Source organism: Aquila chrysaetos, chromosome 23 (assembly GCF_900496995.4).
Source record: "Aquila chrysaetos chrysaetos chromosome 23, bAquChr1.4, whole genome shotgun sequence".
Lineage (NCBI taxonomy): Eukaryota > Metazoa > Chordata > Aves > Accipitriformes > Accipitridae > Aquila > Aquila chrysaetos.
The window spans coordinates 18,318,830-18,345,373 of record NC_044026.1 but is presented as its reverse complement, the minus strand read 5'-3'; the positions used below and the strand labels follow the sequence as shown (position 1 = coordinate 18,345,373).

The window sequence follows — 26,544 nt, the reverse complement described above, 5'->3', positions numbered from 1 at the left end:
AGATTGTAGTGCTGTACAGAAAAACAGATCCGAAGCAGCAGTTTAGCAGAAAGTGAGGACAGGCACATGAAAGAGAACTTGGGCAATACACAAGACTTTCAGACTCTCAAGGGAATTCATAAAGTTTCTGCCAGACCGAGATTTATTGCCCATTTACAAAGAACAAATGGTAATTACAAGACAAATATAATAATTAAACATACAAGCTCTGGAATTGTACAAAGATACTAATTTCTTGTGGTTGAGATGCATTGTTAAAAACAGTGCTAGCTGAAGGGACCTTTGCAAAGATACAATGGAATCTCCTGCAGTTACAAGGGGACATGACTAAACAGGTAAGACACAGATTCACCATTGTGTGTTCTTCGAATTGCCTCAGCCAGTATCATGGAAATGTCAATAAACTGAAAGAAAAATCATGAAGATAAATTTTATGGCATGCCAAGAACAATATACTATACAGTTTATAAACATATGAACAAACATTCAATTTACCATTGTGCTCCCTTACCTCTTCTAGGAAGTAAAAATAACATTAAAGCATTAGTCCAATTCACATATACATCAGAACTGCATTAATACAAACTCAAAAATTGAGTAAGAAAGCATTGAATAAGATTGCTGCACAGGCATACTGCTGAACACTTCTGGCGCAGGGCATGTTGTCAAAAAGAAACTATTCTAGCCATCAGATGGCAGTGTCCACTTGACACAAATACGGTTTAAGGGAAGTATACCTTTTAAGTGCTTGCCTTGTCTCAATAAATACCAAATAAATATTAAGCTTTTAAAAAATTCAATGTTGCATTAAAAACCGCAATCTTTTATGCTTTCCTCCACTCTGTACTAAGGAAAAACTCCAAAAGGGACACGTGACTTCCCAGAACAATCTCATGTAAAAGCTACTGCGGTAAGTCAGCTTTGTATTTTCAGTTTGGTTTTTGAAAAGAAACGTAGGTCATTGTTATCTTGAGCATTTTCATTAGTGTATTTTCAAAAATAATAAAAACCAGAGAAGTCGTCTAAGGTTTCTGTGGCATCCACAATAACATAACTAACTTAAGTTTCTATATTCGAATATTGTACAATTAATATTGATCAAAAAAAACCCAGAAAAAAACCGAGCCAATTTTACATTTGCCACTTTTTCAGTCAGGCATACTCAATCTGTTGCAAATACAAAATACTTTGCAATACTCTATTGTACTACCTGAATCCCCTTAAAACAGTTCTTTGGCACGTTTTAGCAAGATGTTCTGCAAGCACTGTATTTTAGAATATTGTTTTCCTCTCAAGGCACAAATTCTAGCATCAGTGAACAGTAAAATACAAAACCAGAGTTTAAACAGATGACACAAAACCACCACTGTACCTGAATTTTTGGGCAGTGTTTCATTTTCTCTTCTTGGGGGATTGTATTAGTTACCACAACAGCCTCAAACGATGCATTATTAATCCGAGAAATAGCAGGACCAGAAAAGATGCCATGAGTAAGAATGGCATAAACTTTAGTAGCTCCAGCAGATACTAACCTAATAGAACATGAAGGAAAAGTATGCTGTGATGCATGTTTACATACATGGCTATGGATGAAGCCAGATACAAATCTCTAAAATACATTTTACACACAAATTCCTCCTGGAAGCTACAGGATGACACAAATATCTACAAAATAATTCAGAAAATTTAAGCTTTTTCAGGTTATACAAATAAGTCTTACAAAAAAAATCATAAATAACTGCTAATTGAATAAAAAACTTCTTATCAGTAGCAGTGATACTAATCTAAAACGCTGCACTTTTGACCATATCAGCACAACATACAACTGAATTCCAGTACAAGTTTTCTACCAGGCAAAAATGAAGTAGGTTGGATGGCAGTATTCATAACCCTATTGTGCCTCCATTATTGTCCACCTTTATTTTCATTTGCAACTCAAACAATTCTGTTTGGAAAGAGTTTCCGAGGAAGAAGAAGTGTTAATGATTAAAAGCCTAGCTTACTGCAAGGTTGTGGGAAGACATGCTGCTGATCCAGGCACACAGTGAAATGATGCAGCACAGGAGAAAAAAAAAAATAAATCAAAGAACTAGAATACCTTGTAAACAAGTCAGAATCCTTAATTTGGTTTTGACTGGCCTCTCTGCCTCCAGACACTCAGCTATGTCCTAGCTGCTTTTCTAGTCTTACAAACTGAGGCCCCGAAGAGTGGTATTTTATCAGATCATAGCATAAGCACAGTAAGATAGGAAGAAAGACAAAAACACAGAAACACCACCTCATTTTGAATGACTCAATACAATCAACGTTTTCTGGTCATTCTCAGCATTATATTTAGTAGCTGCAACCTACAAGGAAGGTGCACTACAACAGGGTGAGTTGTGTACCAGGGGTGTGTACTTAAACAAGTTGATCTGCTGTATCTGAAAATTTATTTCTTAGTTCATCTGCTTGATATGTATCTAGGTTGCTGAGATAAAAAGAGGTCTAAAAAGTATTTTGGTGAGCAAGTCTAATTAAGCACAAAGTACATCCCACGTAGATTTGGCATTAATGAAAAGCACTACTTCATGCCAAGAACATGATATAAGGCAGCATCACTGAAGCAAAAGCATCTTTCTCAGTGAACACTGCAGATACATTGAAGGTTTCTGATGGTTTTAGAATTTGCTCTACAGAAATCTACTGTAGGTAAAGAAGTGCTTTTTTCATAACACGAGAGAAATAAAGGCCTCCTTTTTGACAGGGATTAACTTCCTCTATACAAAGGAATATAAAAAAAACACCACACAAACCCAAAACATTGGCTAGGAAGTTTGTGACTTTGATCTGCAAAGGGCACAGCCCAGAAGCACACTTTCGGGTCTGATACAGATTAGCATGCAGATAGCAAACAACTGCACAACATCTCTTTGAAAAATTCCACCAAATTTCCATCAAAGTGAAAAGAAACACAAGACTGTATGAATCCCTCCACCACAAGTTTTGACATCCTTTTTATCTAGATGCAAACAGCAAGCCTGCAACTAAAGCCTGTAAACTCACAGGATGATCTTTACTTCAAATCACAAACAGTAATGTCTAGCTCACTTAAGCTTCACCCTGTTGCTTTGACACCACTTCCCACAGCATTCTCCGGGAGAAATTGTCTGCTCATGGCTTGGACGGGTGTACTCTTTGCTGGGTAAAAAACTGGCTGGATGGACGAGCCAAGAGAGTTGTGGTGAATGGAGTTAAATCCAGTTAGTGGCTGGTCACAAGTGGTGTTCCCCAGGGCTCAGTACTGGGGCCAGTTCTGTTTAGTATCTTTATCCATGATCTGGACGAGGAGATCGAGCGCACCCTCGGTAGGTTTGCAGATGACGCCAAGTTGGGCGGGAGGGTTGATCTGCTTGAGGGTAGGAAGGCTCTCCAGAGGGATCTGGACAGGCTGGATCGATGGGCCAACTGTATGAGGTTCAACAAGGCTCAGTGCTGGGTCCTGCACTTGGGTCACAACAACCCCATGCAACTCTACAGGCTTGGGGAAGGGGGGCTGGAAAGCTGCCTGATGGAAAAGGACCTGGGGGTGCCGGTCGACAGCCGGCTGGATATGAGCCAGCAGTGTGCCCAGGTGGCAATGAAGACCAAGAGCATCCTGGCTTGTATCAGAAACAGTGTGGCCAGCAGGAGTAGGGCAGTGATCCTCCCCCTGTACTGGGGGGGGGATGCACCTCAAATACTGTGTTCAGTTTTGGGCTCCTCACCACAAGAAAGACATGGAGGTGCTGGAGCATGTCCAGAGAAGGGCAATGAAGCTGGTGAAGGCTCTAGAGTGCAAGTGTTATGAGGAGCAGCTGAGGGAACCAGGGTTGTTTTACCTGGAGAAAAGGAGGCTCAGGGGAGAGCTTCTCACTCTCTACAACTCCTCTGAAAGGAGGTTGTAGCGAGGTGGGTGTGAGTCTTCTCCCAAATAACATGATAGGACAAGAGGAAATAGCCTCAAGTTGTGTCAGGAGAGGTTTAGATTGGATATTAGGAAAAATTTCTTCAACGAAAGGGTTGTCAAGCATTGGAACAGGCTGCCCAGCGAAGTGGTGGAGTCACCATCTCTGGAGGTATTTAAAAGATGTGTAGATGTAGCACTTAGGGACGTGGTTTAGTGGTGGACTTGGCAGTGCTAGGTTAACAGCTGGACTTAATCTTAGAATCATTTAGGTTGGAAAGGACCTTTATGATTCAAATAGAGTCAGGCAGGAAGTACCACATGGACCTGTTTTGGATGCAAGACTATTTGATACTCTCATAGTGTCTACAAATATACTGGACAGGAATATAAATTCAAAGTGTTCTCAACCGAGACATACTAGCTTTAGAAAGGATTACATCCAAGACTAGCAATGCTACAGTAAATATTCAGCAACATCAATTTAAAACATTCCCATGTCTTGCTCCTCAGCAGATCCTTCCCACTTCCAATGTGCACTACTTACAATCATATGGGAGTAGACTTTGCTATAAACAATATCAAAATACAAGATCTTTGAATGGAAGATTTAAAACCTCAGGGCTCTGGCCAAGTTTAGATTGTAGTCCTTGACCTCCCAAACTGAAGTTGGTAGCACATTTGGATATGAGTGAGTGGACAGGCAGGAGCATTTAAGTCCAGTGTTGCTCAACTGTAATACCTCCCATTTGTTCTTAGTGAATTTCAGTCCATTTCTCCAATTTGTCAAGATGATTTTGAAGCTACAGTTACTGCCACACATACAGAGTTGTGAAGCTACAGCAATAGGAAGAATGAATCATTTCAGGAATCAGCAATTTTTTTAATGGCTACAGACATTACCAAAGTTCAGTGCAGTCAATAACGCCAACTTTGTGGGAAAAACCCTACTACTACCCTGAAATGTACTAGCACAAAGCCAGCTGGAAAACCACAAAGTAATCCTTTCTACTTAGCACTGCTAGGGCCTCAGGTAAAATAGTGGGTCTACATTCACACACTCCACTTCAAGAAGTGGACCAACTGGAAAGAATCCAGTTGAATTGGATGAATCTGGCATCAACAACAGAGCAGAAGTCTAGAAACTAGGTGGAAAGACTGAACAAATTGAAGTTACTTAGTTTAGAGGGGAATGAGAACACTCTTCAACTAACTTCCAGACAAAACACAGAAAAACTTATTCTCACCTCCTCAGATGAAAAGGACAAGTAGTTTTATACTGAAGATGTACATTAAAGATTAATATTAAACACACATTGAACACTGGGGAGAAAATACTTTCCAATGTTAAATCTAGTAAAGCTTTGTGAAATATTGCCTAAGGAGAGTGGAAAGACTCCATGATGAGGTTTAAGAAGAGAATGATTTTTTTGTCTGTTGTTTCTGCCTTGGAACTGAAAAATGCACTAGACGACCCAAGTCCCTTCCAAGTATATGACTTTTTATTTATTCCATCCTCTTCCTAAATACAGATAATATATTTCTGTAAATATTTTCTCAGTTCCACGTTCTAAGAAGGACGCAGCTTGATCACAGGACTGTGACCTATAGACTCAAGGATCAGAGTGACTTCATGCTACCAAGGTCAGGTTGGGTTATAAGCACGCAGGACACAGGAACTGCATTCATTGTCTGTCTGCCAGCTACAGTACAGCAAGACAGTGGGCCAGTTCATAATAATACTTACTTTTCTGCTGCATGACATATCGTGCCACATGTGTCAGCCATGTCATCGACAAGAATTGCTACTCTGTCTTTCACGTCACCAACCAAGACCATTCTGTCCACTTCATTTGCCTTCTTTCTTTCCTTATGAATGAGAGCAAATTCCACATTCAGTCTGTCAGCAATTGAAGTAACCCTAAGTTACAGGAAGAAATGCACCTCATTTAGAGAGTTATTTTAAAGGAAAGAACAGAGCCATACCCATGTATTTATCATAAAACACAGTTTTTATGTTTCCTGGCTTTCAAATTGCCACAGCACAAACTTTTGCAAGTAATGAGACAGGTTAGAAACAATCTTAATTCACTGCTAATAAATACAACCAGAGAGTCTTATGCTATACTCCAGAAATTGATTTTTTTATTGAATTGACTTTGGTTTTCTGTCATTAAGTACCTGACTTTGAAAACATTTCAGCTGTTCACAAGCTTTTAAGCTGCTGCAAGACCTAATCACACTAGATAATGTAAGGTAGAGGTAGCCTCAATTCTAAGCCTATAGCAGTGTGCACTTTAACATCCTAACTGAAAATACCATTGCAGGAATGTAAAACCAAACCAAAGGGAAAAACCAAACAAGTTAATAGTGATTAATAATACTTTTAGCAGTACTTGACTAGTAATCAAGTAGCTTACTTCATTAGTAATTCCCTTAGCAATACATCTCCTTGCCAAAGATCTTTTAAAACTATTCAGGTGACCTCTGGTGGCCAAACCTCCAGTAACAAACTTAATTTGTTACAGACTTCTTTCTGATTGCTTTTTTCAGTTTTTTTTAGTATACCAGAGCTGGTACGTATAAAGACACAGGAATAAACAAAACTATGCTGCTTCTATGCTGGCACAACCTTGTAGCCTGTCTTTTTAGAATACATTTAGAATGTTGTTAACAAGGTTATTAACACACACAGTTAATAGAGAATACAGTTTTGTTTGCTTACCACTTAAATCTGAAGGAGTTGTTAGTTACTGTATTTCAACAGCTGGGCAATAAACAAAAAACCCAAATGTTGTGGCATTTTTTGTGAACAATAGTGTAATTTCATAGCAAGTCTCAATACCTCAGAGGCATTAAGATGCCTTGTTTCAGTCACAGAATTTAATAAGCTGGGAAAAAAAAACACCAAGCAAATAGTAACAAACAAAAAAGCATTCAGATATTTTAAACGAGTGCAAGAACATGTATTTTTAGAAAAATTTCTTTAATGCTTACAGATTTAAATTTTAACACAAACTTTCTTCACATTCTATTCGCTTTTCATTAACCCAAGTATTATTTAAGGTCTACATGTTTTAAATGGAAGGGCCAGACCATTTTCTTTACATTACATTACTGGAGGTGAAGGAGAAGCTCTGAATTTATTGAAAGCAACATCTTCCTCTACTTCACCAGCAACTGCTTGGTTGCATTACAATAGAAAGGTACCAAAGACAGACTACCTATCTATGTTAAATACAGTGAGAGTGATTATCAAAAAATAAACTCTTATGATCAACTTGATAATATAAAAATATTTGGTAGGGGAAAAAATGCTGTCTTCTGACTTGAATTCTAAGCAAAGGCTGTATTTTGTTTCAAAAACATAACAAAAAAACCAAAACAAAATAAAAAAAAAAACCAAACCCAAAAACCAACTGTGAAAACAAGTGTCCAGATAGGAACAAACAAAGAAATTTAGTTGATTGAGTTATCTGAATTTTAAAATGCTTTCTATAGTTTATATTCTTCACATCTTTAACTTGATTAATCTAAACAGGAACAACTATGGAGTTCTCATCAGTCTCATTTCCCTATTAATTATTAGAACATGAATACTCACAACAGACCCAAGGACTTCCAGTTAAAATCAAATTATGACAGTCTCTCACATTTTTCCCCATACTACATTCCAAACATTTAAATTACTCTGGGCTTACAGGATTCTTACTTCATTTGTCTTTGTTCCCATTCAGTTTTGTAGCAGCAGCATGACCAAGAAAACCTGCATTTCACCTCAATGGCATGCTTCATCACCTCACCAGCCAGCGTGCTTCTGAGCTTTTGCATTAGTTTATACTGAATAGATAGCAAATAAAAGATAGTCTGCTAAATGAGTAACACGTGCTGCAAATGAAGAAACACTCCAATGAACTAACTTTTCCATTTTCACCTTTTGCCACTCAACTCAAAACTTCACTCCCTTTTCCTGGTATTCACAGTGCACAACTTGGGGTCAATAGGTTTATAGCTGGAATGCAATAACATAAAGAAAAAAACCCCCATGACTCAAGCAAGCTCTTACCTAAATGCCAGCAGGTACACTGGGGATAGGCCATACGCTTTGACAGAGAAGGGAAACTTAGGCAATTCCAGAGCGAAGCAGGAAGAGGTGCAGCAACTGGACTAAGGAAGCAAGTAGCAGGAAAAATCTCTTCCCTCCTGCGGAGGGATTCAGCTAATGAGGCCATATCCAGGGAGAGAGAAAAAGATTTTCTTTAGAGTATAGAAAGCTCCTGGATGTTTTCAAGCATGACCAACACTGGAAGAACTAGTTGTTCTATTTTTACAATGCAGTTGGATTCATCAGTAATGTACCCTGTATCTTGCACAATCCATAGAAGAAAAATGACAACTAGATAAACTAGTTCATTAACCACTAACTATATGGAAAACTAAGAGTTTTAGGCTTGTATAGTACCTTTTTGCACCACCTGCATCAGGTGAGACTATGATACAGTTTCTCCACTCCAGAATGTTCTCTTTAATCCACTGCAGCACTGCAGGTTCTGCATACAGGTTATCTACTGGAATGTCAAAGAATCCCTAGTCCGAAAGAGAAAGAGAGTTTCATGAATATATGTTTCTGTCTTACCTGGAATGAAGACACAGGGAAAGAATCAAGCCTTTGCCTTTCATGTATGGTAGAACTTTAATTAGTATTTTACACTCACCTAATTCTGCCCTCTGATATTAGTATCAAATGCAGCAGAAGTTAGACAAATATTAAGGTCTCTCAAAATCTCACCCAAGAGTAGTGAAATAAAGAACAGCTGTTCTCAAATTATATAAAAATCAGAAAAGAAGATCATCTTCAGGCACTCAAGGAAATTCATGCTTGTGAAAATCTCTCAAAGAATCCAGGGAGAAATACTCAACTTCCATAAATTTCAACTGCTTGACATGAATGGTAGTATTTCAATGGGGGGAAGAATCAAGTTAGTATTACTCGAGCAGCAGAAATGGAATCTTTCTTTTTGTGCAAGTTCCAATGACAAGAAATCTGTGTTAGACCACAAATGAAACTGCCTTTTATTTGCATGACAGCCATCTAGTGTAATAGGAAATTCTGATTAAATAGAATACCACAACTGGAAGAGAAGGTATTTTCTAGAAAAAAACAAGATATCTTGAAGAGAAGTACACACGAGGATTACAAATGATGTCTGCTCTGTGTCCAAGGAAAGAGTTTTGCGCTTTGCTGTATTCAGCAGTAAGCCAGCTAAGGATTGCCAGCCACCATCTCCACTTTTCTTAAGAGAATATTGTCTCCTTGGCTGTAACAACAAAACTATCCAGGGCAATACTATAATCTCTGACTAGGCCAAGATTAAGAGAATTTGCCCCAAACCAGTATATTTTATGTTCTGGGAACTCTTACACTAGACCTGGCAAATTCCACTGAAGCCTCCAATTCACAAGTATTCAAAGTGCCTGCAAAATCACCCCATAAAATCAAGGCTGGTCTCTTTCAAAAAGGGAATTTAATTAGAAACAGGTACTGAAACTTTCTCTGAACCCTGAGAATTACACTTCTGTACATAGCCTTTCAAAACAATGAGAAAAAACAGAGAATTAATATTAGCCTTTCACATTAATTCAGCAGAGACCCTAGGCACAGTTAGTAAGAACTGATAGTTACCTGAATCTGAGAAGCATGCAAGTCCATGGTGATGATGTGGTCAGCCCCTGCAACTGACAGCATGTTGGCAACAAGTTTTGCAGAGATTGGAGCACGACTCTAAGGAATAAAGCACAAATGTTTAAATTTTAAAAAGATTTCAACTAGATGCAAGGAGTCAGAAAATGAGCTACTTTTATTGATTTTTCCTTTAGAATATTTGGAATCTAGATATGAAGCGCTCCAGAACTTTCGCCAAACTGGCCTGTCAATAGCTGATCTTGCTACTAGGGTTTTGAAACTCAGCAAAACATGTAGGAATATCTAAATCAGCTTGAACAGTGTGCCTAATAATGCTTTGTAGTAATTAGACTGGCTTAGAATCAGATAAAACTGGGGATATATTTTTCCAATTCTTCTATTTAAAACTTTCAGCAAGCTTTTCTATAGCAGAAAGACACACAATTTCCATTTCTCTATGTCACTACCCTACATTAACATCCAACTCTCAAGCAACTATCCTGTTCTAAAAAAACATTGCCAAAAACGAAGATTGAAGGCAGAGTGAACCCAGCTTTTGAAAACACTGCTTTAAAACAAAGTTAGCATCAAACATTTCTTCATGATACAGTAAAGCTTGTAACAGATCCATGTTGGCAGGGGTCTTCTACCCTGGCCTATTTATTTACTCTTTTTTGCTAATTCAGACTTAATTGTTGGATGCAATTAGGAGTCTAGAATTCCCAAAAGGGACGGGGGGATGAAAAAACCAGAAAAGTGGAAAGAACAAGAGAGCAGCAAAAATCTAATTAGCAAAGTTAATGCCATTGTCAAGAGCTTTTTAAAAGTGACAAGGATGCAGAACAAACAGCAACATAAAAAAAAAAAAGAAGATGGAAAATCATGACTGGAGGATACCTTACATTTCTTTTGAGCAACTCCGAAGTTTTTTCAGTTTTTTAAGCTCTGAAAAAAGCTATGTTGCCCTAAACAGCTTTCTCTGTAACAGAAGTACTAAACAAAACCTCCTGTTTTCTTTTTGCCAATCTTTAAATAAGGCTAATAGCTGGCAATAACATTAGCGTGAAGGCAGAACTGCTATTCAGAGGTTCCATCTCACTGTCAGGCTCTGGTTTTTGCTGGCACAGTATTCTCTTCTGCTACATCTCTTTATCAAACAGCCTCATTTAGCCTCCTAGGAACCCCCTCTCTCTCCACCCCATACACACAATTACAGAGTATCTCTGCTCTCCTTCCACTGATGCTCAAGGGCATAACCCAAAATAAGCTGAACCACTGCCAATTTAACCTGGATACTTTTCCGTCTGTGTCATATCAAGCAGCCAGTATTTTCCTCAAAACTTTTGCTAATTTAGGTGGAAATGGCATTTCTCTGTTTTTAACCTGCAGATGGCCAACACACTTCCAGAAAAGAAACTGAGATATTGCAGTCTTTCTTATAGCTGGATCAAGTTTATCACCATCATTACAGAAATTCTTTGTTTTGAAAACCATCCCTTTTGGTTTTTGTGTTTCACAGAACATCACAACCATTTGGTCTGTGTAAGATACACAGAAGATATATGCAACAGCCAGCACTTCCCCAGATCTCTGCAATTCAGATGCATGTACCTTCCATAAGAGTTTGCTACCATTAGCGCTTCAGCATGGATGATTTTCCAGTTACTGAGGACTATGCTGCTTCTCATTTAAGTTCAGTTCTGTAAGCTCCAAGTCAGCCTAAGCTTTCTGGATATTTCTATTAGTAGTAGTAAACTTTTGGTTCATGCCATTCAAATTCCTGATCACTTCAGCTTATTTTAGCAGTACAAATTGACATTTTTAAGCCGGGCTTCAAAATATTCTCAAATCTCTGGCAACATCTAATAAAACAAAGCTGTAGTTTCTACTCTTTTGACCCTACCACAATGTTCTCTTATCAGCTCTTTGCAAAGATCTGGTTTGGTGCTACAGCTAAGCTGGATCAACAGGTGATGCTGAAACCAGAGGTTTGCTCCCCTGCTTGTCCCATCCCTTCTTCCCAGGCTATACACTTCCACCACTTCCCATGTGCTGCACACTAGGACTTGTCTGAACCCACAGCAGCCAGATGAGGCAGCTCAAATGGAAGGGAAAAGAAGATGGCAAACCAAGACCACCCCCTCCAGTAGAAACAAGCAACTAGTTCAGGCTAGCTGCTAAAGGCAAATTACATTCTTCCCAGAATGTGGTTTGCCACTTCCACTCCATCCAAAATACTGAATTTTGCTTTTACTTTTTTCCATTTCTGTTCAATGTGAATGCCACTTAGCTTGTTTCATGTATCAATATCATGAGTATCACCATCACAAAAAATACTTTCCTGCATCAAATACTAATGTATACGTTACCAGTTGGTACTTCTTTCAGCTGCTGGCCTTGCAGGCTGCCTTCCCAGAAGGAAGAACTTGAAGGTTTTACCACTAGGTAACTTGTTTTAGCAGACATGCACACATCAGATTGCCTACGTGTTGGTGGACAGAGGGTCTTGCAAGGAAAGATAGTCAGACACCAATACCTGTTTCTCAAGAATGGGCTAATAGGAGATTAAGACAAATGAAGTTTGCAGCTATCTGACAGTTTCCTTTACACAAAACTGTGCATTAAAAGAAAACACACAACATGTTCAAAAGGATTTAAGATTTGATTGCTTGCATAGAAAATAAGTTTTGTGCTACAATATGATCCAAATTGAAGATTATTTTAAAATCAAAGGAAGTATATTCATGGGAACCGCAGATAACCTGGCCTCTTTATTCAGAAACTTGGATGACAAAGGTAGATGAGAACTCAAGATTTTCTTTATCTTGGAGTTTGTAAGGTTTGCTTCTGATCAGAGAGGCAAGAACACAAAGAGATTCACAGTATTCATTGTTCCATTCTTTGACACAATTTGAGGTTAGTTTCCCAATTATTAGTGTGAAACGCAACATTACATTATGTACAGAAACTAAATTGTAAAAAAAATCACTAAGTTTTTAGTTCCTAAGCAAATTTCCCACTTACTTACATATAACAAGTTATATAAATGATTTCTTCCTTTGTGATGCATTACAAATTTATTCACAATTCTTAAAATTACCACAGGTGGGCTGGGGGAATCCACAAAGCGAATATAAGCAACCTCACAAGAGTAACTATGCAAAGGACACATAGCTGAAAGTAAGAGCTGTCCATCAAGATTAAAGCTCTGTTGCCTTTAAGCATCTTATTACATTGTCTTGCTCAAAATGCATCACATGCATAGTGAAAAAAAAAAAAAAAAAAAAAAAAAATTCCAAGAAACCCCAAAGATTTATAACTGGAACTGTCACTTCCAAGAAAGCCAGTTGTGAAGCGTATGGATACTGAATGTTCACTAATGTATTACCTAAATTTATCGTTTCAAAAATGAGATATGCTTTGAAGCTTCAGAAGTTGACAGCCATTATCTTGAATGTCCAGATAAATTTTTAACTAGAAGCTAGGAGTTTTCTAGTAGCAAATTATTCCACAGGATTACTGTCATGGCCTAGGTGAAACACAACTGAAATCAAGAAGTGAAACTGAAAATGCTCCCAGTTATACATAATGTAACCCAGTAAGTTTCACCCTTTAAGGCCATATTAATGGAAATGCATAGCGTTAGATTTAAAAAAAAAAAAAGGATACCTACCCAACGCTCCACGGACCCCTTCTACAAATCAAAAAAACAAAGTTACATGAGCTGTAGAACACCAAACTCACCTGTCACTCTACTTATCTCAAGGCATCTCTGTAGCACCTACATAAATGTGTCCTGCCCACGGCTTAGTAGGTTAGCATAATTAGAGGATGCATAAATGCAACTATGGCCGAAGCACAGATACACCTGAGCTAATTTTAAATTAGCTACCTTGTGTATCAGAAGTATTCTAGTTCATGGCAGCACTTGATTGCATCTAAATTAATTTACCAGCTTTTCTATGATTCTCAGCAAGCCTTTTTTTTTTTTTTAAACCTCTGTTTCTCATTTAAAGCTAGTCCAGGTTTAATGCTAAAATTTCCAGAGTGGATTACACAGGCCTTGTTCAGAATATGATTTTTTTATTGCAAGGCCCTTTCCTTGAATAAATAAATCAAGGGCACTTTCATTGTTCTCAGCGATCATAACTGCAACAGAGGCATGAAGAATAGGGGGTTATTTCAAGCAGCAAGGACTCAGTTTATTTAGTACTTTATGGATTAAAGTCAACAACTCAAATTCAAACCAGAAAACAGCATCCAGCTAGTGAAGATTATACTGCTTCAGTTCATAGTCAAGCAAACTACAGCAAAATCTTTCACCAGAGCGAAGAAAAATCGGTGTATAACTGTAGGAAGAAAATGGCTGGCACTTTACTGACACTTCAGGCAGCATACAAAGCTTGTGCACTCAACATGGGTCAAAGACCAAGCGATGTGATGCAATCCAACAGCGGGAGGGAAGATCTCCCTGTCAATAAGCTGCCCAATGTTGACAGCTATATTATAGCTTATTTTGCAACATGGAGGTCAACTACCAAGGTTAATTTCCAAAGATGGCAAACATTTTCTCAATTGCAAAACAGAGGTAAAGGAAAAAAAAAAAAAAAGAAATGGCTTGCCTAGAATTGGAGGAGAACTCGGTGATGTCCAGAGAAGAGTCTGGAACAATGCTCAAAATCTCTGTTAATCAAAAACACTTTCCTAGGCTACCCATCTTCAGATGGCATTTCCAGAAGACAAAATGCTCCTGGGTGGCACGCTGGGCCACCACACTGTGGGTTTTAAGTGTCTCTTGGAAGTCTGCCACATGGATTTTGGGTGCCCTTGACAAGGCATAGCCTAGATGCATGCAAAACTTGGGACAAACTCATCCTTTTCCCACACCAAAAACTTAAAGGATGGTCCAACAGAATCTTCCAATATGAATCTGGAAATCAAAACATAGCGAGATGCTTTCCTTCCCTTTCAACAAAGTGTTTATTGCTTCCCTTTCAAGCTTTTTTTGATAAAAAAGTTTTTCAGCTCTCCTGATCAAGGGAGACCACTTTTCAATACAAAACACAGCAAAAATGAAGTTCCAAAGGATGCAGGGAAAGAACAGGGAGCTACTAACTCCTGAATTCCATTTTCAGAAGTATAACAAGTGGGTCTTGATAATATTAGTATGGTGTTAGAGAGCCTGCACTTAAAGAATGAGTATACAGGAAAAAAAAACTTTTCTGTATTTAGTTTTGTTCTCAGACATCACAGGCTGAGCATTACACATTTTGTAATATCTGCTATTATTTTTAGCTTCTGCATTACTTCTCAGTCCTGTTATGGTTTTATATAAAAGAATGTAAACAACAGAAGGCTTTCAGGATGGTTTGCTTGGTCCCCAAAGGGAAAGGGAGTGGGCAGTCCATTTATGGGAAGTATTGGAGAGGAGCAATTTTCGAAAAAGACAAACATTGCAATTCAATCTTAAAAGCCAATTTCACATTTATTCTTTTTAGTTCTATTCAAGTGAGTTTAAGTAAAAGTAACATTCACATAACATATTAGAACTTTTTTGTATAGTTCTGTCTTTTTTAAAATCAACCTTGCTTGCCACAGAGTTTATTACTGTGTTATCAACTTGGCTGAACTGGTATATTCATCAGTTATGGCAGACCAAATTCAGGAAAAGGGCATTACAATCAGAAGAATATGGGGTTTCCATATAAATTTTGGTCTGCATCAATAAAAATAATTATCACAGATATAAAAACTTTTTTTTAATCTGCTTTGCACATAAAATAATGTTTTTATTGATTACTGTTATGCATGGCAGATTTAATCAGTTCCTTCCACTTGGCTCTCTGTTTAAGCATACAGGGTAAAACCCACCTACGAATGGTTACAGCACTTCAAATTTAGGATTTAATTCCATGCAATTAAAATGTTTAAAAGGCTGTACTCTCTTCATATATAGTGGCAAAAAAAAAATTAAAAAGCAGCTAGAAAAAGCAGGAAAAACAGTCCAAGGTGAGGTTTGCTAGCAGAGTATTCTGCAATATACCACACACATAGGATGTACCTACTTTTACAAACTGAAGGTGTGTCAATTATCAAAACACATTCACCTATACATGAAATAATTGAACATTTTAACAAAAAAGGATGAAAAAAGCAAATCTTTCAAATCACTTAGATGTTTATGAACATATGTTTCATCTCCAAAAATTTCAAGTGAATGAGCTGAAAAAAAGCCTTCTGAAATTACACAGTTCTTACCTACCTTGTCTTTCTTATCTTGCCTGGCATATGGAAAACATGGAATTACGGCAGTCACTCTGGAGGATGACGCAATCTTGCAAGCATTGATCATGATGAGCAGTTCCATTAAGTTGTCATTTATTTCTCCACAGCCACTCTGGATTATATACACATCTTCTCCTCTCACACTTTCACCAATCTCTACACTGAAAGAGCAGGAGATGATCAGTTAAACACTTGAAATACTGGAAAAGTATTATTAAAGAATAGAAAAAAACAGTTGTTTTAACAAGCTTTCATAGGTTTATCCCAATTTAGAATAAGATTTTTTTTTTTTTACAGCGATTTGGATAACTGTCCCCTTGATACAAAGTCTATTTCAATATAAGCCAGTCTAAAATTTACTCCAGCCTAAATATGGTCTTCATAAGGTCAGCACCAACCAACACGTAATTATGGCTATAGCACTGATGCATTTGTTGTTATTAGATTTGATACTACTTTTTTTGTTTTAGTCTGTATATTCTGTGTCCTTGCCATCTCCCAAGGAGATGGCCATTTAAAGAATAACCTAGAACGTAAGTACAGAAACAGCAGAGCCAACTTTAGAGCACTAAATACTACCTACATCAAAATACCTCCTTAAAAAGGGCAAATATTTTTCTATTATAATTAAGATGTTTCTAAATTCAAGAAACTACTGCATTTTAGAAGAAAGAAGTATCAAGCCACACCCCACAAACAGAAGTCTGGTTATAACTGACACCATGGTGTCCAAGTAAAGTAATTTTTAAAAAAGAGAAAATCTTAGAGAAAAGCTAAGAGGCCGCTCATCAGCAGCTCACCATGACTCAACAACCCTCATTTTGTGTCAGTTGTTCTATTTGCTCTAACTGTGCTTACATGCTTTGGTTCCTTATGATAGTATCTAAGAGTTCTTTTACTCTTCCACAGGCAAATTCTGGCACTGATCACTGCTCACACAACAGAATTCAAAAATTAAATAGAGCTTATAAATAAACAGGAAAATTAAAACAAATCAGTTGAATGTGGATTCTTTTTCCATTCTAGTCCCAAGCAAGAGAAATCTACTGTTGAACCACGCTAACTTTTCACACCTGTTACTCCAAAACCTATACATAAAAACAGCAGACTAACCATTTTTCCCTGGATCCATGCACAACGTACAAGAAACATACAGCCTTCCTAAATAATGAGGCAATCAGACCTTTCAAACCCATGCTCTACTAAGTTAGTCTTAATTATTAAATGCTAAAATATCTTGGGCCCTTATTTAAAAAGGTTGCACCTCTACCCAAGCCACAAATAAGCAAAAGCTTCTAGCTGGAAAACATCCAAACGGCCCAGATGTGGGTAGAATAGTTTCTCTGATGGGTCCTTCAACGCTGAGGCTTGTTCTAGGCAAATACAGTCTGAACAACTTTCATTTATCAGCTTTCAGGGTGCTGTGTAAGACTCATTAGCTTTCTGTAGCTACAAAACACAGAAAGGAATTTACTGCTTAAAAACCATCTTAATGATATGCAAACATTTGATTTATTACCATCAAGATAGTTGAGTCCATGGTCTCAGCTCCCCTATTCGACTCCTCTGCAGTCCCAAACAAGCTATAAAAAGATCCTGTCTTCATTTTTGTCCTTAATTTTGCCTAAGGATGCTACTAGCAGGATTTCTTAAGGCCAAAACAAAGCAAACCATCTAGCAAACACCAGGATCTCGAAGGACAGAGGTGGTCAGGGACAGTGTCATCTGCAGGTATGTCAGTGTTAACCCAGGAAACCTTCTGGAGACTTTCATTGTGGCACAGAGACACAATATTTTGGTCACCTAACTGTCACTACCCTTTCCAAGTTTTTGATCAACAAAATAGGGCTGTTCAGAGAAAACTGTTTTGATCAAAATATTTTCTTAGTTTGTTTTCCCTTTTGGAGCTGAAAAGTTTTGATCGACATAACTTAAGTTCAGCAAGACACTAAGTATATTCCATAATTGGAATAGGTCCAAAAAAGACCACCAGCACATGCAAAAGCTCTATGGCACCTCTTTCAACCCAAGATTGTGAAGTTACACTCCAGTTCTGGAAATTAACCTAGGAGCCATTACAAAGGAGAAGAAAGTAGAGAAAGACTAAGAAGAAAACACCGCCAATTTTCAGGGGAGAATGTTATTGGTGTGACAAAGGAGGGCAGAATAAGATTTTAGTACTTGGGGGGAAAAAAAAAGTAAGCACTACTGTCATAGACACATTATGTAATAGGAAAAAAACTTTGATGAATGACAAAAATGCATGATCTTGATGTTCATTATATACACAAAGAACACTGAATTGTAACACTCAAGAGTTGTTTTGCTCCTTTAAAAACCAGCCATTTCTAAGCACACTGCTAAGAAATAACAGGTTCACAAGGTCAGGGAATATACTTTGAGATAGATATAGATCTGGTTAATACAATGGACCTGAAGTGATGCTTCTTCCATTGCCATTAACTACTATCTTCTCAATGACCTTGGGCTAGCAATAACTTTTTCATCTTGTAAACAACTTAGAAAATGAAAATGCTGCTACTTTCTCTCTTGGTGCATTTGAAAAAAATTTGGTTATGCTTTTCAGGCCAGAATGACATACTTATTTGGCACACAGAAATGTGAATGTATGTGTATATGTATATAGAAATACCTTTTCTACTGGACACTGAAGTTACGTGCAGACTAAAATAAATCAAGCTTAAATTAATACTTGCATAGCACTCAGGAGTAACCCAGCTAAAGGTGCCAGAGACTAGTATAATGTAATTATTGCACAGAGATCTTCTCCCAATCAAATGGAGACAGCTGTGCAACAGATCAGTATCTCTTACCATCCACCTTCTCAAAGACTGGTATTGAGAGGTACTGTGTAGACTCAACCAACAGACACAGAGCTTTTTTTTGTTGGGGGGGGGGGGGGGGTTGGGGGGTTTTTTGGTGTCGTCGTGTCTCCCCCCCCCCCCATTCAGCTACAAACAGGCAAATAGTAAGAGACTATAAACTATAATATCAGACATCTGAAGTATTGTACCTCAAATATCTATTAGAGAACACTTAAGCTAACAGCAGTCAAACTTTGTGACAGTTATTTTATCAACATTACTACTAAATTCCGATTAGACCATCGATATCATGACCTAATTAACTATTTGGGGGGTTATTTAAACAATTTCACATAGTGAGGACACAGAGGAAGGACACAAGAACAGGCTCAAGATTACAAACTCTGTTTGTTTTATGCAATTTAATCAAATTCAGCTATTTGGTAACACTCAGTGTAAATAAACTTCTTGTTGAAGAAGAGTCAACAGAACCTGTACATTAAAAGCCCTGACAGCACACAATTGTGTTTTAAAGTAAAAAATAACAGAAATTAATAGCTCACAAAAGTAATTAACTTTGAGCCAGTTGCTTGGAATCCACAAGCACAAGGCTCTAGCTGGGAAAGATACACTTAAGACAGGACACGATGAAAACCAAGTCTGAGTGTTGGTATCTCCCTTCACCTTGCAAAAGCTGATCTGAGAGCTCAATTAATAAGTAGCAACTTGGATAGACTAATTACCATGAATTAAGGATAAGGCTCAAAATCCACTTACATTACAAACATAGTTCAATGGCTGAAGCATCCATTAAGCGAAACTCAAAATCAGGAGTAACAGCAGGCTGAGCTCCTTCTGAGCTAGATTTATATTACACTCCCAGCAGAGCTTAGAGAGATGGGAATTTTAAATTTGTACATCCTAACTAAAAAAAAAAAAGCAACACAGTTGTGGGGAAGCAGGGGAATAAGTATGCAGAGCCCAACTAAAATGGTAAATAATGTAAATTTGTAAATTCGTAACTAGGATCCTGTTCAAATCATGCACTTAAAAGGACTTTATGTACCTTTTTAAATAATTACAACAGATTAAGTTTCCAGCCATGCTTACAAGAAGAGTTCTCAAGCAATTTAGGTGCCAATAAAGCAGATGTGTACTTCAGGCACTTTCAATAACTAGAGAAGACGCCAAAACTTAAGGTCTAGAGTCCTCATACAGTGTGCAAAAAGAATCGATATCTCAAAAGTGATCAAAAAAATCCACATGCTGAATTTGCAATTCATTGAAACCCAGCCAATGGAAAGCACTAAGCAGAGGGCTGTGTTTGACCTCTTACCTTTGGGAACACATTTTGCAGAGTAAAGTCTTTTAACACAAGACCTCCAACTTACTGGGCAAATATTTCGACTGCCGTGATGTTGTATGACAAAATGGGTACCAGCAAAGCCCAAAGCAACAAAGAAACAATAAAAATGCCAGGGTTGGTTTTAAGTCTATAGGTATGCCATACCTCCTGGCATCCATGGTCTCCCCTCAACTCTAGGCTCTTCCACTTTGATTAACAGCTCCAAGACCAACCCCCAACTAGGTCTTCACTGACAACTGCCCCATCCTAATGGTGGGCACTGGCATGGCAAGCACCACAAGATGGGAAATACCGTCTTACCCTCCACCATGGCTCACAGTCTGCCACCACAAGAGGAAAACACCTTCACTCAAGCAGGTCTGGGTTGAGCCACGTGCAGTCTGAAAGGAACCTTCAGAAATTTGGAAACAAAGGTCTAACAAGCCTGAGCACGTGCAGAGAGTCTTCAAAGGCCGAGTATCAAACTCTGCAGCTAGGGCTGTGTGAGATTGTCAACCATTATTCACATGGGTTGTTTTTTGTTTTTAGATTTCAAGCATTTAGCAGCTACTTAAAGGTAAAACGTGCACAGTATACAGCAAGGTCAAAGTGGAAGTCTCAAACCAAAAGCTTTGAAGCTTTTTGGGGCCTTTTCCAATTCAGAGCAATGAACAATGTGGTAAATGGCCGTATTTGCTGCATCTTCAATTCCCTATATAAACAAAACACACACAACATGCAATCCGGAAACAATTTTTATCTCATTCAACCAAGCCAGCAAAATCTGTTTCTCCAGTGGCCTCTTGCTCACAACAGGATAAGCGAGCAGGTTGCCTCCGCTGCTGCTGCGGGCAGAGCACAACGACCCTGGTTGCCAATCACTCGCTCAGCGGCTGGGCAGTCTGAAGAGACACTTCACACCCCAGCACGTCCCTAATCCCTGCCACCTTCAGCTGATTGAACACCAGCTTATCACCTGAGCTTGCTTACTCCATGATTAGGGGTCTGCAAACACCATAACCATCTACTCCAATGAGGGTGATGCAGCTCCTGGCCCCTGCAGCAGCTGAACCCAAAGGAACCAGGGTACAGGAGATGCAGCAAGGTCATCCCTCATCCAAGACAACTGCAGCAGAAGAGTTGAAGGATGCTGAAGGGGAGATGGGATGGAAATGTTACAGCCCAGTGCTGAACTGTACAGCACTGATACCAGAGTATCCAGGTTTGTTTCTGTTTTTTTCAATTATTTACTTCATAGAACAAACTGTTTTCATTACGCCACTTTGTGTGAAATAGAGACTCACATCCATCCTTGTAAGAATTCTCCAAGGAAATATCAGCTATTTTTTCCCTATCTTCCAAGATTAAATTTCAGTCCAAGATAACAGTTTTATTTATTTACTTACAAACAAATGGCCCTCATAACAACACAGCTTTTCCCATACAGCAGACAACGTCCCTTTGCAGTCAAACCGTATTTTCGTCTGTAAAAGCTGAGCAACATACACTTCAGTCAGTGTTTCTGAAACAACCCATCTTCAGCAGCTAAATAAGGCTGCGGGTAGGCAGCCTCCAAATTCACATGTGCCAGGCAGGACTTCAATTCCCTTTCTCATGGATCAGTCGATGTATTTCAGCCAGTGAATCTGGCAGGAAGAAGCAAGGAAACTCACAGGAATGGGTGGGAGCACTAACTTCTTCCACTGGGAGAGATGTGTGTAAAGAGGATGCATATATGACTCCAGTTTCTCCATTTTGAGAATAACAAGTATTTCAAGGACAGTTAAAATAAATAGTCTTTAGAAAAGCAAACATATATTGTAAGAAAATGTTTATTTAAGAAGTGATGTACATTCAATGATAATTTTTTTTTAATCAGCTGACTCAGCAAAAATACCTGCACTTGGATTTAATTGTGTATCAACTATAATTAAATGCCACCTCAGCGTATTTGGAAACAATTTTGTGAAAAATTTCAGAGCACTTAATATCTGTACACTTCTGTTACATGTCTGTCAACCAGAGTTTCACGATGCTGAGGCTACAACAGCCATGCCTGTTTAAGGACTTCCATTCCTTCCCTCTTCCTCCAGCCTGCCAAACTCTGCTGATGACAGTTGCTTGTGGGGTTTGATGATGATAAACTGAGCCCCCACTGCAGCCCTAACTTTTTGCCAGATAAGTGAGAAGGTGGTACCACCCAAGCTCCTACTATGACACTGTGGCTGGCACTTAAGTGACACACAAGCTTTGAATACTAAACAGAGTTATCTTCTGCAACCAGGTTATTATTGAGGAGCTCTCTAACTGCTTTAGTTAGGGTTGCTTGATTTTGCTAGTCAGCTAAAGGAAAGCATTTCCATACAGTTTAGATGGAAGGAGAAAAAAAAAATGGGGCAGTGGTCGAGTCTACCAGCAATTTATCTCACTTCCTCTAGCACAGACTAGATTTCTCAGTTACAGACCTGCAAGAATAATGAATGCCTAAATCGGAAGAGAACAGGGATATTGCTAGATACGCTAGTCTCAGTAGAAATCAAAAAGAGAAACTTTTCCCACTTTAAATGTCCTGGAATTGGGAACGTACCTGACCATTTAGTCACAGTGCTTGTCAGTGGTGGTCCTATCCCTGGCTAACCTCAGGGTACAGCTTTCGTTCCTCAAACCCACTTACATCTGCTAAGGATTGGGACTGAGACCTAAAACCTGTCTGAGTGGAAACATAATGCAAAATACTTCGTGACTCTTCCCTCCACTCTATTCTGCAAGCCAAACTCACTGCAGTTCTCAAGTAAAGGGTTTCCAGGTAGGACCCTTTGACAAGGATTTAAGCCTGGAGCTGCACACATTTATCAATTTACACATAATTTACATTTAAGAGAACGCAGCAAACAGCAAAACAGAGTTTTTAACGAAAGGTGAATCTTCTCTGCAACTTGCTAACTTAACAGATCTGACAAAGCAAGAGTTTGTTGACCCTCAGGCCCAGGCTTATCTGTTTGCACAGGGGTTTGCCCGAGTGCCATTGGGAAGGTTTAAGGTTCTTTGAGCGTTTTAACTATCAGGTTCTAGTATTCTGCAATATTGCAAAGGTGTTTCGTAATGTCAATACACTTGTTTATAAGTTTAAAAATGCAACAAAAATAAGAAAAAAAAAGACTGTGCTGGATTATCTTTATATAGGAAGAAATACATTTTTGCTTACATACACACACAGAGAAACTTTGCTATACAGACTGAAAATCCAGATGCCTCAGGATAGGACCACTGAAGCATAAATAAACTACAGCTAAAGTTGATATGATAATTTCCAAATACATTGAGGAATTCTCTTATTACTATTGCTGATTTTTTTAATCAAGAATATCAGTCTACAAAACTGGAAGGCCAACATCCTGAAATAAGTTACTAAGGATATTGAAAAGATTACCCACTTAAAACATTATATAGTGGGTACAACTGTACTCGCTGAAGGGGAAACAAGAACTTAATTTTAGAATCTCAAAAGCATGAAGTTGTAAAAGAAAAAAACAAAAGCAAACACTGAAAGATTTACAGTGTTAAGGCATTTTAAGTTCAGGAAAAAAAAAAGAAGACAACGTCAGTCTCGCAGTGTTGCAACAGAAGCAACCAGAAATAATGTTTAGATTAGATACATTCCTCATATCTATACCACACTACATCCCTACTTGCCTAAGAAAATAAACTGGCACTACTAGATTAGCCAAACCACTGACATGCTGCAGTCACCACTACCTACTTGTTTAATGGCAGAGGCCAATATTGCACACCTGGAAAAATAAGTGGAAGGATAGATTAGAGATTATTGTATCCTGAAGCCTAGAATTTAATTAGCTTACCTCATAAAATAGATATGCAAACTTTGGAGATAAATTTCTACCTTGGATGAAATCTAAATCAATTAATCTCTGCTTAAAACACAGCAAACAGCAGAACTAAAGATAAGTATCCCTGGAGAACAAACATTAAAAAAAATTAGACATAAGTTAGCAAGAAAGTCATGCAACCAAATACACAAATTAAGTTTTATCATGCAGAAAAGAGATCAAAGAGCAATAAAGTGAGTATAGGGTTGGAAAGACTTGACAGAAGAGTTAAACCTTCATTTAATCAGGAGTGAATAGGAGAGTTAGAGTGTGCAAACATTAGGTTGCATAAACACCAATGGAAGAGGGTTTACAGTAATGCCAGTGAGCATAACTAGAACAAGAGCAATTAAACTGAGAATGCAAAAACATAGACAGAATAGAAAGACAAGCTTTGTGAGAGCAATTTTAGAATACACCATGTTAATCTTTCAAAGGAAGCAACGAAAACACGCTTGTTCGGGAGATTCAGAACAAGGGCAGACAAAAATAAACATACAATAGCCTCAGAGACTGGCCAGCTACTTACAGTCGGGAACTTGTGTCTCAGAATCAGCTGGCAGCCTAGTCTCACACACCTATATAGAAAAGCAGTTGCACAGTCTTACCAGCTCATGGGATGAGCATACACCTGTCACCTCAACTTAAAATTCTTCGTTAAAAACAGGTAAATAAAATAGGTGGGTCCGAAAGCTAAGATGGCAAACTAACGAAGGGAGGCAATAACAGTACAAAAAGCCCTGGCAAGCACGTTCGCCGAGAATCAAGGAGAGCAAGCCGTCCTCAGGGCTTCACGCAGGATTTTTTTGCGCCGTTACCAGAGTCGCTTTCTGCATTCGGCTGGCCAGGAACCCAAGGCAGCCACAGCAACTGTATTACCCTCACGCAGGACCAACAGCCTTGGAAGACGGAGGGGAGTCACGCAGGAGCTGTAACGGGTCCCGTCCCCCCCCCCCGCAACTGGCTGCCGATGCAAAATAAAGACCAGTCGCAGCGAACCCCGAAGCGCGATTTGACCCGGGCTCGCTCTTTTTCAAGCGTTTAATACACCACCATCATCATCGATGCACCACCCTTGTGCCTATACCCCCTCACCCACGGAACTGCCGTACACGAAATGGAGATGATTTCCTCTTGGCGGTAAAGCTGAGGTAAATGCGGGACGCCCCCCCCCCAACCACCCGCCGCGTACCTGGTCTCCTGGTTGCTGAACTTCTTGGTGACCACCTTGCCCAGCTCCAGCCCGAGGCGGTCCGCCACCCGCTGGGAGAGGTCGTGGTGGGAGCTGCCGCTGAACAGCACGATGTTCGGCATGGCGAGGAGCGAGAGCGAGTGCGGGGACCCGCGGCGCGGAGTCAAATAAGCGGCGCGGCTCGGCGCGGCGGGCCCGCCTCCGCCCTGCCGCCGGGAGCGAGGAGGGGCCGGCGGGGGCGCAGGTAGCGCCGGCGGCCGTTCGCCGGCCGAGGGGCGGCCTGAGGGGAAGGGCGGGCGGTGCCGGGCCCGGCAGAGGCGGGACGAGCAAGGCGCGGCGTCTCCTTCTCCCTCTTTCTCCTTCTCCCTCTCCTTCTTTCCCCTCCTCGCCCAGGTACAGCCCGTGCCCCGTTCTAGGCAGCCAGCCGCCATCCCGCCTCTGAAGCGGCGTTTAGGGCGGGCTTTTTACCTCAGGCGGGCAGAGCTCTGCCTCCGCTTCTCTTTCGTTCTTCCTGAGAGGGACGAAGCGGAGATGGTAACGGGGGGTTTTGGCTACCTGTGCGGTTGGGTGCGTAGGGTTCAGGTGTCACCGTCACCCAAAAAAACCCGATCGCCAAATACAGCTATAGCTAGGTGTAGGTTTAGTGAGACAGATACCTAGCTAGTTTTAGCTACCAGAGCTGTCCTTAAATAACCGGCAGCCGACTCTCTCTATACACCATTCATTTTCCATTACCATGTTTGTTTTTCTTGATTGTTGCTTAGAAATCACCTGGTCTGGCCCTTTCCTCCATAGCGATACTGCAAAATACTGCCAGAAAATTGAACAAAGACAAAAAGGTCTTAGCTTTCAGCTAGAGCTGTTTTACTTCATATGTATAAAGATAAATAAATTGCATTGGGTAAGTGACTTTAGAACCACCTCGGTTTTCCTGCCTTGAGCAAACCTTTGCTTCGAAGAGCGGGGTCTTGAACGTATGTTTAATAATGCTGTATCAGGGGGATAACTGATGACCAGATAACCCCCCAGTGTTGCATGGTTCACCTCTACAGACAGTTTTAGAGCTGGTCAAAAAGTCCTATCAAAGTCCTTTTTCAACTGAATACTGGATTTTCAATGAAATCTAATTTCTGCAAATAAACTACATTTTCTTTTCCAGTAAGGAACTTTCTCCATTTAAAAAAAAAAAAAAAAAAAAAAAAAAAGCCAAAAAGAACAAGTTATGTCCCAAACTGAATGTTTTAATAAACAGCTGAGTAATAAATGGTTTGGATTGGGAAGCTCGGGCTTGATAGTTTGGGTTGCTAGCATTCCCATTCTCCATGGTCTAAGCCATCCAGCCAAATACTTCCACAGATCACGGACACATCTTGCTAAGTATTGCATCATTGCAGAGGCAATA

At 39.3% G+C, this 26,544-nt stretch overlaps 1 protein-coding gene across 4 annotated transcripts; it reads right to left on the bottom strand.

Moving 5' to 3' along the window:
• Window positions 1-124: 124 nt before the first annotated feature.
• On the bottom strand, window positions 125-25,336 carry PRPS2 (phosphoribosyl pyrophosphate synthetase 2). 4 transcript variants are annotated; one of them, XM_029998904.2, is made up of 9 exons: window positions 23,924-23,943; window positions 21,470-21,556; window positions 15,871-16,054; window positions 13,282-13,302; window positions 9,609-9,707; window positions 8,388-8,512; window positions 5,673-5,846; window positions 1,373-1,532; window positions 125-404 (listed from the first exon to the last, which is right to left on the bottom strand). In XM_029998904.2, exons 1-9 carry the CDS (start codon window positions 23,926-23,928, stop codon window positions 312-314), a joined length of 948 nt encoding a protein of 315 aa, XP_029854764.1. In that variant the 5' UTR covers window positions 23,929-23,943; the 3' UTR covers window positions 125-311. The 4 variants fall into 4 exon arrangements, with proteins under 4 accessions (XP_029854764.1, XP_029854762.1, XP_029854765.1 ...); XM_029998902.2 differs by lacking the exons at window positions 21,470-21,556; window positions 23,924-23,943 and adding an exon at window positions 25,143-25,336; XM_029998905.2 differs by lacking the exons at window positions 21,470-21,556; window positions 23,924-23,943 and adding an exon at window positions 24,480-24,501.
• Between the last annotated feature and the right edge of the window lie 1,208 nt (window positions 25,337-26,544).